Source organism: Budorcas taxicolor, chromosome 2 (genome assembly GCF_023091745.1).
Source record: "Budorcas taxicolor isolate Tak-1 chromosome 2, Takin1.1, whole genome shotgun sequence".
Lineage (NCBI taxonomy): Eukaryota > Metazoa > Chordata > Mammalia > Artiodactyla > Bovidae > Budorcas > Budorcas taxicolor.
The window spans coordinates 130,316,650-130,331,154 of NC_068911.1; the positions used below are offsets into that span (position 1 = coordinate 130,316,650).

The 14,505-nt window shown below is 45.6% G+C and overlaps 1 protein-coding gene across 1 annotated transcript in view; it reads right to left on the reverse strand.

Annotated features, from left to right (window-relative positions):
- Positions 1 to 14,099, reverse strand: part of ANKRD44 (ankyrin repeat domain 44) — a 306,550-nt gene extending 292,451 nt beyond the window's left edge. The window contains exon 1 of the mRNA XM_052658099.1: positions 14,023 to 14,099. Within this exon, the coding sequence (XP_052514059.1) occupies positions 14,023 to 14,049 (27 nt within the window). The 5' untranslated portion in view covers positions 14,050 to 14,099. The remainder of the gene's footprint in view (positions 1 to 14,022) is intronic.
- Between the last annotated feature and the right edge of the window lie 406 nt (positions 14,100 to 14,505).

Genomic DNA, 14,505 nt, shown 5'->3' on the forward strand with positions numbered 1-14,505 from the left:
CTACAATTCAAACCTCTGGATAGAGATTTCACAATAATAAAACACTTCCTACTAACACTGTTTAAGCTAGAGAGAAAGCTGACCAGAAAAATGGGCATAAACTTAAAACATAATCAAAATCATATTTTAATTGAAATTAAAGAGCTGAAATTGACCCTAGAGAGCTAGTCTCTTCAATCTGACAGAAGAGGAACCAACTAGAGATCAAAGACTACTGAGTGCCTACCATGAGCCACTTGCTGGACAAAGGCTTTTCTCACTTGATTTCCACAACTTTCCCATCAAGTATTTATTACGCCTATTTTATCATCACGGAAAGTGGTGTCATGGCAAGACTGATACAGCTAGTTAGGAGCAGAGATGTTCTTATAGCTCAGATTTCCAGGTATCGATTTAAGGATCCTTTTAACTATGCCACTCCCATGTAATATTTTTGGAAATTGCTCATTGTGATGTCACAATATTTTAAAACATTTTAAATAGAGAGAGTACCCTAGAAACTTGACATAAGACTCTTGGCTAAAGGACAGAGCTCCTCAAAACAAGATTATTCCTTCTTGACTGCTAAGAAAAGGCACATTAGCAGTTAAACACTACATGCACCTCATGGGCCCCAAGACATAATTGTACTGAGGCTCCTAGGCACCTAAAACCCCATTCACTTGGCTTCTAAATGACTTCATGACAGAATCATTGATTCAAGTTGTAGCTGGCCATTTCTCAAGTTTATAGTCTATTCTGATATCTGGACTCCATTAAGAAGGATCAGCACGCCTAAAGAAACACTGAAATCCCTGGAGCAAAGAGCAACACCCATTTCCTGTTCAGGTAAGAAGAGAGGCTGCGGGGAGGGTGGGGACAGCAGGGTCATTAAAATGGAGCCCTAAAACTGCTTGCTGTCTTAAAAAAAACTACCAGAATTAAATAGAAATGAGGTTAAAATGTTAATGTGACAAAATGATTTTTGGCAACTCTAGTATCTCAGATTGCCCTGGAAAAACCTTACCCTGAAAGAGTTCACAAAAACAAGCCTGGTCTTCCTGTGACTTTAAGGCAGATACTCAAATATCTGACTGGAGTCATGAGGGCCACTTTCACTAAGTCAACAGGTGGGGTGAACCTCACAACTCACTCAGAAGCAAACTGCTTTAGTCAACAAAACTAGCAGAACTGTGTGCTTTTCTGACAATCAAAAGGATTCTAAAAATTCAACTGAAGATATTCCATCAAGTGAGAGTGAAGGGCTCAGAAGGGGCACAAAAGGAGCCAGAAGAAGTAAAAGAAAGGGAAACCATTTCCAGAAAGAGTAAGTCACTAAAATATTTTAAGTGTCCTGGTCAAATATTAAGGGTTTGTGGGGGATTTCTTGTTTTCTATGATAAGGATCCTCTTTTTAAACATAACCACAATACCATATTCATACTTTAAGTCATCAAGGAGCCAGTCAGGATCCAAATGTCTCCAACCATCTCTTAGAAGTATGTTAGTTTGCATCAGAATCCAATTAGTCTTAATTCTCATTTAATCTATATATTTCCCCTCCATCTTTCTTTTTTCTTGCCCTTTTTAAGAAATGAGGTCTTGTTGTAGAATCCCCATAGTCGGCATTTTTTAACTTAAAAAATGTATTAAGGCTTCCCTGGTGGCTCAGTGGTAAAGAATCCACCTTCAAATGCTAGAGACACAGATTTGCTACCCAGTCCGGGAAAATCCCACATGCCGCGGAGCAACTAAGCCCATACGCCACAGCTACTGAGCCTGTGCTCTAGAGCCCGGGAACCGCAACTACTGAAGCCCGAGCGCCCCAGAGCCCGTGCTCCATAACAAGAGAAGCCAACAGTGAGAAGCCTGTGCGCGGCAACTGCAGAGTAACCCCTGCTCGCCGCAACTAGAGAAAAGCCCAGGCAGCAACAAAAGCCCAGCACAACAACAAATAATTACTGTTTTTTACTGTATTAGGTTAAAAACAGGCCATCTCTAGACCTACTACATTATTCCATCAATGTCCCACACCATGAAGACTATCCAGTCTCTTTCAGTGAGGTCCATGCTACTCCAGGATAAATGTCTGTCCAAAAAAAAAATGTTGCCATGACAAGTAATATATGCAACTTTCTATTCAAGTACTAGAGGGTGTCATGGAGACAGAAGACCCATAGGTAACACCTTACCTTATGCTATAGTACTTTTGGAACAAACTGGGGTACAAGTTAGTTTTTAAAAGATTATGCCTAAGCAACAAATGGAAATAATGAGCTCTGTCCAAATGCAAACTCATGTAGGTCTCCAAGAGAGGACACATAGTACCTATCAGAAGAACTCAAGTGAGAAAGATTCGTTATTAATAATATACATACACCTCTCCTATCAAGTTTGCACATTAACTATTTCTTCCTTTAGTTCTTCTGCCTTACCAGAATGAACCCGGTGCTTCAGTAAATACACAGTCCTCAAATACATGGTATGTCACTCATCTGGGATGCCTTCCACCCACAACTTGCTGCTTAAATAATTTCTTTCTTCAAGGACCAGTTGAACTCACTCTAGCGCCTGGAAACCTTTACCCATTTCTAGACTCCTGGAGTCCCTAATTAGTACCCCCAAAATGTAGTCTAAACCTGCACTATAGCTGTTTTGTGAATAATAGTGCACATGTATTAAATAAAGATTTGAGGAAGGCTTTCCGTGTACAAGCCATTCAAGGTCATCTCTAACAAGACCATGAGTTCCATGGGGAAAAAGGTCTCTTGTGATGCTATACCTATTTCAGGAGTCTAGAAGCACAGTGGCTAAGAATGTGTACTTGAAGTCAAGCTTGCCCAAATGTGTTGAATCACAGACTCATAATTACTTAACCTCTCAGATCTCATTTTCATCATCTGTAAAATAGAATGATAACAGCCAGTCTTTCATAGAGATGTTATTAGCATCAAATCACATAAAGCATGAGTATTAACTTGTCTTCAGTTCAGTTGCTCAGTTGTGTCTGACTCTTTGCAACCCCATGAACCATAGCACACCAGGCCTCTCTGTCCATCACCAACTCCTGGAGTTTACCCAAACTCATGTCCATTGAGTGGGTGATGCCATCCAGCCATCTCATCCTCTGTCGTCCCCTTCTCCTCCTGCCCTCAATCGTTCCCAGCATCAGCGTCTTTTCAAATGAGTCAGCTCTTCACATCAGGTGGCCAAAGTATTACAGCTTCAGCTTCAACATCAGTCCTTCCAATGAACACCCAGGACTGATCTCCTTTAGGATGGACTGGTTGGATCTCCCTGCAGTCCAAGAGACTCTCAAGAGTCTTCTCCAACACTACAGTTCAAAGGCAGCAATTCTTCTGTGTTCAGCTTTCTTTATAGTCCAACTCTCACATCCATACATGACTACTGGAAAAACCACAGCCTTGACTAGACAGACTTTTGTTGACAAAATAATGTCTCTGCCTTTTAATATGCTGTCTAGGTTGGTCATAACTTTCCTTCCCAGGAGTAAGCATCTTTTAATTTCATGGCTGCAACCACCATCTGCAGTGATTTTGGAGCCCAAAAAAAGTCAGCCACTGTTTCCACTGTTTCCCGATTATCTTGTCTCCTCCTTACCAGTTCTCTCTAGTCTTATCTGTTCTTATCCTTTATGGAAAGAAGAGTAGAGGACTCCAACAGAGTTACTGCCACAGAGATGGAGTTCAAACACTCCTTGATGGTTTGAATACATGGAAGATACACTTTGCCATGGGTGTGAGTGTCCCTTCCCAAAATATTTAGGATCCCTTTTCCTAGTGTCACCCTGATACTTTCCCTGTGAAGAAATGGAACTTGCTCATAACTAAATACAATGTAAATCTATCTCAATCCAAATTTAAAAAGAGGGGAAACAAAAAAAAAAAGACCAAAAATGATATTTTATCTTCTGATGGGGCCAATGGATGTATGGATGTGAAAGCTGGACTATAAAGAAAGCTGAGTGCTGAAAAACTGATGCTTTTGAACTGTGGTGTTTGGAGAAGACTCTTGAGAGGCCCTTGGACTGCAAGGAGATCAAACCAGTCAATCCTAAAGGAAACCAGTCCTGAATATTCATTGGAAAGATTGATGCTGAAGCTGAAACTCCAATACTTTGGCCACCTGATGCAAAGAACCAACTCATTGGAAAATACCTTGATGCTGGGAAGGACTGAAAGCAGGAGGAGAAGGGTACGACAGAAGATGAGATGGTTGGATGGCATCACTAATGCAATGGACATGAGTTTGAGTAGGCTCCGGGAGCTGGTGATGGACAGGGAAGCCTGGCATGCTGCAGTCCATGGGGTCACAAAGTCAGACATGACTGAGCAACTGAACTGAACTGGGGCCAAAAATTTACTTTTGAATGGAAACCCAAGAAGCTCTGCTTACAGAAGCTTTTCCAAATTTTTGAGTACCTCATGAGTAAAAATCTTTTGAACATGAACATATATACACATATATACATATTTCTTTCACTTAAATAGTTATTGAGCATTCACTGTGTGCATTACACTGTTCTAAATGCTTGTAATTAATAAAGATTTTTGTTGTTGTTGTTCATTCTGTTGAGCATTTAGGAAGTTGGGCCTGAGGCAGAAGTGCACCTGGCATGACCAACTGTTACTGAAACCCTGTACCTGTGCCCAAAGCACAGTGAGGTCAAACAATGCCAGAATCGAGCTTGGAACAAAGCAAGGTTCACTGCAGGGCCATGCCAAGGAGACGGGTGGCGCATGCCTTTAAAACCCTAAACTCCCCAAAAGCTTTTAGTAAAGCTCCTTTCTAGGAAAGGTGAGGGAGGTGTCTGGTTAGTTGTTGCAAACTTCTTGGTATCAGATCCTTTGCTCTTGAAGTCAAGCCATGGTCAGGTAACAATGTTCCTGTAAATCTTCGCCAAACGTTATTCTCCATTCTGACAAGAAAGGACAAAGTCCCAAGGCTCAAATTTCACCCTTCGAGGTCCAGATCCTGGCTAACAGAAGAGAGATCTCAGCTGGCAGCTCCCTCAGGACCAGGTCCCCACGTCTTGCCCAGCCATTATCAATGATGAAGCTGGGCGCCCAGGACACAACTGGCCCTCAGGTTCCTCAAGCCACCCAAAGCGGGGTAGGGGGAATGCAGATCCCACAGACTGCAACCTATGCAGACTGCTGCTGCTATTAGGTTGCAGAGACAGGGATTGGGGAGAGCTTCACTGCTGCCTCAAGGCCTGGGCCAAGGCTAGTGGGTGGCCTTGGTGAGGGCTCTGGAGCCCTGCAGGACAGAGCACGCAGCATGTTCCCTGGGCCCCCCAGCGCACCTGCTAACCAGAAGCCAGTGGGTGTGCTGGAAGGCTCCAGGGAGAAGGCTGGTATCAGCCTCTTACCTCACTCCCCACCTGACAACCACCACTCCCACCAATTGTTGGCTGAATGGCCCACTAACCGTGGCTTTTTGACTGTTAGCTCCTTGGGGGACGGGCCCCATTGTGCTGACCAATTGCTGAGCAGGACCACTAACAGCTCACTAACAGTTGGCTGTTTGTAGGCAGGGCCCACTGTGGTGCTGACCAATGGCTAAGCAGGACTGCTAACAGTTCCAACGTGAAGTGGGCTGGGCTGGGCTGGGCTGGGCTAGGCAGGTTACTGGCACACAGCAACACCCGAATGTTAAAGGCTGTGCTCAGCAGAGCTCTATTACACACTGAACAGTGAGAAGGCTGGTGTGCTGGAGCCAGGGAGAGAGGAGAAGAGACATGGCTGCACAGGTGAATGGCAGAGGTGAGTGGAGGGGACCCAGTGTGACACCCCAGACAACAGGTTTTACTCTGGCTGAGACTGGAGGGCTTTGAACAGGGAAGCTACGTGATCTCAGATCCATCCCACTGACAACTATGCTGAATGAGTCCAGGGGCCAAGGCTGGATGGGGAAGACTGATCAGACTGCTACTGCAATAATCTAAGAGATAGTTTGGCCAAGGTGGCAAAAAGTGGAAAGGAGAGCTGAGAGGCTTTTATAGTACTGGTATACAACACATGTTAAAAATAAAAAATAATTAAGGATTTTTAAAAGAAATATTCTAATATTTCCTTTCTCAAACTCAGTAAGATATTCCACTCACCCCTGAAGTGAAGGTGCCCCCTCTTCTCTTGGAGACCACTGTTTAACAATAATTGATTGGTGGACTTGTCTCAGTTAACCTGAATTTCTGCCTGCTTTCTGTTGTAACACTTGTCCTGTGTTCACTTCCCATCTTTCTCTTCATTCTGCCAGTCTTAGATACCAAAACAAGTTTCCTCCACAGACTGAGCGTACCTACCATACAGAGGACATTGATCGTATGTAGGAATTCCCTCCTTGTAAAAGTCTGTGGTCTTTGGGTCCATTGCACACAGTATCTGGGTGGGGCCAATGGTTGAGAAACAGACTTGTTAGAACCAGATGTTATGGCGGAGTTCAACAGAACAGGATTAAGAGAATCCAAGCTGTTTGCTAAAGCAGCCCCCTCTGCTGAAGACTACAGCGGCCCCAGCTCACCACAGCTCTCAACAGAAAAACCTGGGGTCTACAAGTTCGCTCCCCTTGCCCACAAGAGGCTCAAGGAGTCTCAAAGGCCACACTGAGAAAAGCCCTAAGGGTTCTGAACATGCCCTAAAAGATGGCATTTTAGAGGAAAGGACCCCTGATTCTTCAGCAGAACTGTGGGTGCTGGAAGGAAAATCAGAAGTTCATGGAAGGCAGATACTTTTTGAAACCAGATTCCATGAGTTTAGAAGAGGTTGATACCGAAGTACCTGGGGTGCTGCTCTCTCAGAATGTTAAAATGCTGGAAGAATTTAGAAGACTCTCCACCCACCCACTCCCATGCAACAAAGAATCTAACGCCAGGAGTTGTCCAAAGCTGCACAACTTGAGAGAAAAGAACCATGAGTAGAATCCAGATCTTTGCATTCCTAGTCAAGAGTTATTTTTAAAATAAATGAAAGCAAAATTAAAGCAATTTAGCATAGAAATCTTTAGAAACAGGTTATAACTGTGATTAAATGTTGCATGAGACATGGGTTCGAGCCCTGATCCAGGAAGATCCCACATGCTGTGGAGCAACTAAGCCAGTGCACCACAACTACTGGGCCTGCGCTCTAGCGTCCATGCTCTGCAACAAAAGCAGCCACTACAGCGAGAAGCCCACACACCGCAACTAGAGCAGCCCTCGCTTGCCACAACTAGAGAAGAGCCCACAGGCAACAAAGACCAGAACAGCCAAATAAATAAATACAATTTAAAAATATATACATATATACCTTAGAAAGTTACACAGGAGGGTGAAGGAGGGGATTAGAGACAAACGAGAACCAAGAAATATAAGCAAACATTGACTTAGTAGAGCTTAAAATGGCCCAAAAGTGGACTACATGATTATTTTCTTTGCTTGGCCCAGTTAATAGAGTACTAGACAATTTTGTTTTCAAAAGGAGAGACAAGTGAAAGAACCGTTAAAAGTTATGATATCATCATAAAAAACTAGAGTTGTGAGTCATTAATTTCAACCACTTGGGCTACCAACTCTCTTAGAAGCATGAACACTGAAAAAAATACCTGCTCTCCTAACTTCTGATGGCAGAGCACAAAGCGAAGATGATGTTGGCCAAAGGGCAGTAAAAGTGAAGTGAAGTCACTCAGTTGTGTCCAACTCTTTGCAACCCCATAGACTGTAGCGTACCGGGCTTCTCTGTCCATGGGATTTTCCAGGCAACAGTACTGGAGTGGATTGCCATTTCCTTCTCCAGGGGATCTTCCCAACCCAGGGCTCGAACCCGGGTCTCCCACATTGTAGATAGACGCTTTACCATCTGAGCCACCAGGGAAGTCCTAAGGGTAGTAAAGGAATAGTCAATAAAACTGATCATCTATAGAATGAATAATCTTAGATAATCTTGGATTATCTATAAAATAAAACTGGGGGACAGGGCAGGAATCAGTTCCCAAATTATTGACTTTGGAACTGGATGTTAACTATTTGACTTGGTTACCTGAGGAGCTCAATTAGAGTTCATCTGCATACACCCTCCTTGGCCACTATACCACCAGCACCACCACCACCCATGGAGGGGTAGTCACACAGCAAGGGGGTGGAGCCTGGGCACTGGAGAGGCAGCCAGTCCACTCTCCTCATTTTATAAAGAGGAGCCTCAGGCCCACAGGGAGAAGGCAATGGCACCCCACTCCAGTACTCTTGCCTGGAAAATCCCATGGACAGAGGAGCCTGGTAGGCTGCACTCCATGGGGTCGAAGAGTCAGACATGACTGAGTGGCTTACTTTCACTTTTCACTTTCATGCATTGGAGAAGGAAATGGCAACCCACTCCAGTGTTCTTGCCTGCAGAATCCCAGGGACAGGGGAACCTGGTGAGCTGCCGTCTATGGGGTCGCACAGACTCGGACACGACTGAAGCGACTTAGCAGCAGCAGCAGGCTCACAGAGGCTAACCTGACTGGCCAAGGGTTGGCTGAGGCACAACATATGTCACCCCTCCCTTATCCCATGTCCACAGCAAACAGTGATCATCAATCACCACACTTTCCCCATCTCCGGCTGCAAGAGCCACAGTGCTGCTGACATATCCCTCCTGCAACCTCCCTCCCGCACCCCACACCCACCCGTTCCCAGCTAGCTGGTCAAAGCTAACGTACAAGAACAAACCCAGTTTCCAACTCTGGCCTTACATAAGGTCATAAAACAGTCTTTATTATACCTGCTTCAGTATAAATCTGACTGGAAAGCGAGTGACTAGCCTCACTATTACTGTTAAGTCTGAAGTGAGCAAACATAGTCTAAGTGGTATGACCATGTGTCCAGGTTTACTGGGGACAGCCACACCTGTTTCCTCAACCTAATATGTAATAGTACCCCGTATCATTCTCAAAGGTGTCCCAGTTTGAATCAAAATAATATGGCCCATCCATGTTCTATGTAACTCCTAATCAACCATAAACACGTATCTGTTTTTTAAGTACATAGTGTTTCGGGGGGAAAAAAAAACTGACCCAGTCACCAGCAGTTTTACAGGGCATTTTCAAATAATACTAAACACAAATAATCCTTGAAAGGGCCCTGTTACTACTCCCACCAACTTCTATTATATATTGAGCTTCAGTATGGAATTTTCCTTGGGAAAAAACAAAAAGAACCATAGTTTATGCAAGTTTGGAAACCACAGATTATCAGATCTCTGTAGCCCCTGTTTTTAAATTATTTCATGTTCTACTTTCACCTATAAAAATTCACATTATATTGATAACAAAAGAAGCCATTCCTTTAAAAAGAAGGAATCTTTTTAAAAAACGTTTCAGGCCTGTTGCTGGCACAAACAAGTGTGCCTTTTTTTAGTTTATATTTACTCTCTGTTTAGAGAAAAAGAGGAAGTAAAAGTTGAAACCTTAAAAAAAGTTTCAGTCAATCCAGGGCTAGCCCTTGTGTACCACTGTTGTATCTACACTAAAGCAGCCAGTTGCGTATTAGCAGGCATAAATTTCAATTTATTTGGAAAAGCCACTGGTCTAAACATCATAGGTATAACCTTTATGCTCAAGAGAGATATCATCAGGTAGAAATTTTAAATTCTCACCTGGCTACCTAGACAGAAGACTAGAGGGAAGTGTATCATAGCTCTGAGCATACAGATATAGAGACTTCAGATGGTTTAAACAGGTTTTCTTTTTGGTTATCTAGCTTTCTGATTTTTCTACAATGATCATAGTTCATTTGCTAATGACCAAGAAAAAAACAATCACCAACTCACCAATCAACATATCATTCTCTAGGGTAGGGAGGTGAAAGGCAAACAGGATAAGTCAGGCACTAGTCTGGCAGGAGTAGAGACCTCAGAACAGCTCCTGACTCTGCCATACCTACTGTGGGAGTCTGGCTCACCTGATGGCTTCCCGGTAAATAAGAGCAGGCATCTGTAAGGGCTTCAGCTACACTGCCCTTTCAACTATTATAAGTACAGCCATGTGGTTAGAGCCCCACCTGTGCAATCAGACCGCTGTACAGGACACCGCACTCCATCACATACTGGGTGAGTGACCTCAAACAAGTCAATTAGCCTCTTTATTCATCTGTAAAGCAGGAATCACACCACCACCTACCTCCTTGTATGGCTGTGAAGATTAAGACAGATGATTCACGGCAAGGGCCCAGCATATAATAAGATCACAATAATGTAAGCCATTATTAGGTCTCTGCCATGAAACACCAGTCCTCAAGTGCACTCCCCAAACCACGTGACTGCATCTCAAAACAACCAGAGAAGGGTCCAAAGAATGAAGCTTTTATTTTCCCTTCTCTGCTGAAGGCAGGACTGGACACAGAGTTTGCTATAAGCCCAGCGCTGCTGGGAGGACAAGGGCAGCCCAGTAAAACATGTAATGTGCCCCACACTATGGTCTAGAAACACTGCTTTCAAAGTTGCAGGATTTCCAGTTTCTTGCCACTGCCACGGCTGCCAGCCATTGCCTTTGGCAAGGAGGTGAGTGACTAAAATATGAGCCAGGACTTGGCAAGAGGACACCAAACCAGAAGGCCTCCAGGCAGGAAGCTCCAAAAAGGGCCACCTACAGCAAGAATCCTAGAGAAGGAGATGGCATTCTGCTGTCATTAGCAAATTCAGGAAAGAACGGTGAACATTTCAAAGGTCCGACAGAACTTACCATTCTGCTTCAGAACTTTGAAAAACTTTGGGGAGGAGGTACCAGGCCAGGTTGAAGATACGACATTCTTAAAATCACTGCAGTGTCTTCACTATATGACATAAAGAACACCCCCCTCATCCCATAAAGTTCAATATTGCAAGGAATTTCACATCTATCTTTAACGTATTACATTTAGATGTAAAGAAATTCTTCCCAAACTTAAAATTATCTCACTTTATAAAGATATAAATAAAATCCCAATATCCATCGATGAGGAAATAATTACCTTGTTATGTTAATTACATAGGTGAGTGTGTTCTGTGCTGTATAGGGTGATCAGCTTGTCCTGATTTGCCTAGAATCTCCTGGTTTTAGTAACAAAAGTCCCATATCCTTGAAAACCCCTCAGCCTTGGCAAACCAGGAAGATCAGTCCCCCTAACGCTGTAAGAAAAATGATGTGTATTGTGTGAAGGGGAAAACAGAAGAGACACAGTTACAAATGCAGAAGTGCTCAATGCCAAGTCTATTTGTAGCAATAGCTCCTAGTTCCTTTTCATAGTGAAAAAAGAAAAAAAAACTAAACCCCACACTTGCCTCTCCCTTCCTCCTTTCTTTTAACTCTCCCAAAACAGAGCTAGGAAAAGGCATTTTCCTCCTCTTGCATGACAGAGATGTCAGCGAGGGACTGACTACTGAGGAGGTGACCACCATCGCCAGCAAGCTCCTGCACCCAGTTTCAGCAGGACAGGAAATGCCAATTCTTTCATATACACATGAAACTTATCTATTATAAACCAGTTATGTCAATTAAACAAATTATAAAACTCAAAAACAAAAATCTAAATAATAAAACAAAAAACCCAAGACAACTAGTGATTCAGGTTATTAACACAAGAATGTGTCTTCATACTAAAAGTCCAAGAACTTTGACAAAAACAAGATCTACCTTGCAAACAGGGCATTAAACAAATGAGAGAGAATTAACACGTGATTGTTTTAATACACAGCTGAGTGGAGAGCGAGGCATTTCTACAAACCCGTAAGGTCCAGATCTGAAGCAGGTGGTTCCCTACCATAACGGTGAAGCAAAGCTCCTGTAGTAGGAGTTTAAGCAAAGGATTTTAAGCCTCTGATGAGGTTAAGAACCAGCTTCTAAGAATTTAGAGTTTCAAACTGAAAGGTAAGACTATATAAGGCAAGAAAGACCACACAGTTCCTGGACCTAAGGCCTCCCAGAAACCATAACTGTTCACCACTCTACCCCACCCAGTCCACCTCCTCTCCCTCAGGCTTTGCCCCATAGGCTGTCAACTTCTAGGTGTCCGTGAATCTTAGAACTCCTTAGTTTCCTGTTATGCATCAGGAGATGGAATCAAATAAAGGTTATACAACCCTTTCTTGCCCTCCACAGTGAGACTAGTTTGTTGGGGGATGTATTCAAAAACACTTTAAAAGAGAAACTCTTTGAAAAGTTCTACTCGGACAAGTCCTGGAGAACAACTTTCTAAAATCAAAAAATACTTTTCACCAGGGTTGATCCTGATTTAGCAGAGGATGCCTTCTTGTCAGCCTTTCAACACAGCTGATGACAAGACAGCAGGAGATATCAACCATCCCTAGAAGGACGGACAGGAATCTGGAAGGCAGGAGACAGGAGTGCATCTCTGCCCTACAAGTCAAGAGCTATGTCCTTGAGGAAGACTTGCTTCTCTTGTCTAGACCTCAGTTTCTTTGTTAAAAAATTAAGGATTTGGGTGAAGATCACCTTTGGCATCCCTTCCAGCTCTAAAGTTCTATGTAAAATTCTTTCGTGTATGTGAAAATGACAACACCTATTAGAAGCATTTTGTGTACTTTGAAGATGAATATTTAGAAATTAACAGAGAAGTATAGTAACTTGCAATGACAAAAGATAACATGACCAAGGCAGACTAAAATCGAAAGATTTAAAACAAATGTCTAACAGTTGTCAAAGTATGTGACTAAAAGGTGGGGGTTGGGGGGAGGGCTAAACTAATATCAACTTACAAGTACTCTTAAATGCTCTGGAACCAATGGAAACAAATAGATTCATCACTACCAGCTGCTCCTCCTGCTAAATTTAACGATAAGGTTCATTTTAATTCAGTCATCCCTCCCCCATATAAAAAGAAAATTTTTAAAGCCTGTAAATACAGAAAGCAAAGCAAAACTTTGACTCTAAAGGCAGGAGAACAAATTACTGTGGTGATTGATTGCACTTAAGTCTCAGGAAGTTCTGGCTGGATACTGAGGACAGGGAGGCACCAGATGCAACCCACTTGAGAAGTATGAGATGTTTAAACACCAAGGACTGGCATGTTTGACCGCCTGTGTCAAAGTCAAGTCTGCCTCTCCGCCTACCAGGACCTCAAATCAATGTTCATTTCACTATCCATGAATAAATGGCAAAAGAAATAAAAGGAAGCTGTTTCCTTTTTTCGTAGGAGGAGTTACAGAGTTTTGTCATACAACTTGGCTGGGCGCTTGTGTCAATGCCCTCAGAGCAGCAGCGTCCGCAAAGGTAGGGGTGTCTCGTGCCTCCGACCTCCAGCGAGGACTGTCAACCGAGCCAGCAAACATCCCCACCTCTCCAAGCAAAGGGCTCTAGAGCTACCCCGTGCTATGGCTTAGCCGGAAAGCGACAAAGCTCATCAACACAGGCAGAGGGTAGCCCACCGACTGTGAGTGGAACCCCGGGCCGAACTTCACCTCCTCTAGGGACAGCCGTGCCTGAGATCTCCATCGTGCACCACGCACACACAGCCCCTGGGCTACCAAAGAGGAAGTCAGGGTGTCACGTCAAAAGGATAAAGACAGCCCGACTACACGAGAGCCGCGGTCTGGGCCGGTCTCCAGCTTGGCTGGGAAAAGGGTCCCAGGCTGCGATCCTTCTCCCTCTCCATCCACCTTCCTCTTCCCGGCGGCGCGCACCAGCCTCTCTCCCGCCCGCCCGGGCTGGCGGAGCCCAAACTGCGCAGCGCCGGAGGAGCACCTCGAGCCTCCCCTCCCCCTGCCCAGCCCGGGCCCGTGGACAACGCACCCCCGCACGCCAGCTAGAGCCCCGCCGCCCCTTCCCCAGCCCCCGGGGCGCCCCAGCCGCCGAGCCGAGCGCGCAGTTCCGACGGCCCAGGGCGGGGACCGAGCCGGGGAGGAGGGCTGCAGCCGCCGGCTTTCGGAGCAGCCGGCGGCCGCACACACTCCTCCCCTTCGCCGCGAGTAAACAGCTCGCGGGCGCGCTCCGTGCCGCGCCCCCATCCCCCTGCCGGGGCTCCGCGCCGCCCTGCGCCCGCGCGTCCCGCCCGCCGGCGCCGCCGCCCCCTACCTGGTCGGTGAGTTTGAGCACTGCCATTCTTCCGCTCCTTCGCGCGCACACACATACAGGTCCCCGGTCCGCAGATGTCACGCCAGGAGCCGGGGAAGCGGAAGGGATTGCCAAGGGAAGGGAAAAAAATCTGGCTCCCGAATTTGACAGCCCTCCCCCTGCTCCTCCTCCTCCTCCGCCTTCTCCTCCTCCTCCCGCCGAGAGGCTGACACTGGCTAGTAGGGTTTGCAGCCGAGCCCGCCCGCCTTTATACAGGAAGTACCGGCTGCTGCCAGCCGGGCCGCCACTGACATCACCGCGCGCTGCCTCGCTCGCCGCCGCGCCGCCTGGGCCGACGCTGCCTCCTGCCGCCCGCGGCCGCGCCTCGCAGCCCGCGGCTCGGGGTGCTCCCCGGCTCCCGCACCGGGCGCGCCACGGTGGGGTCAGACTGCCGCCTGCTTTCGGCACCTGCACACTGCGCGCGGGCTAGCGGGACCGGGCCCC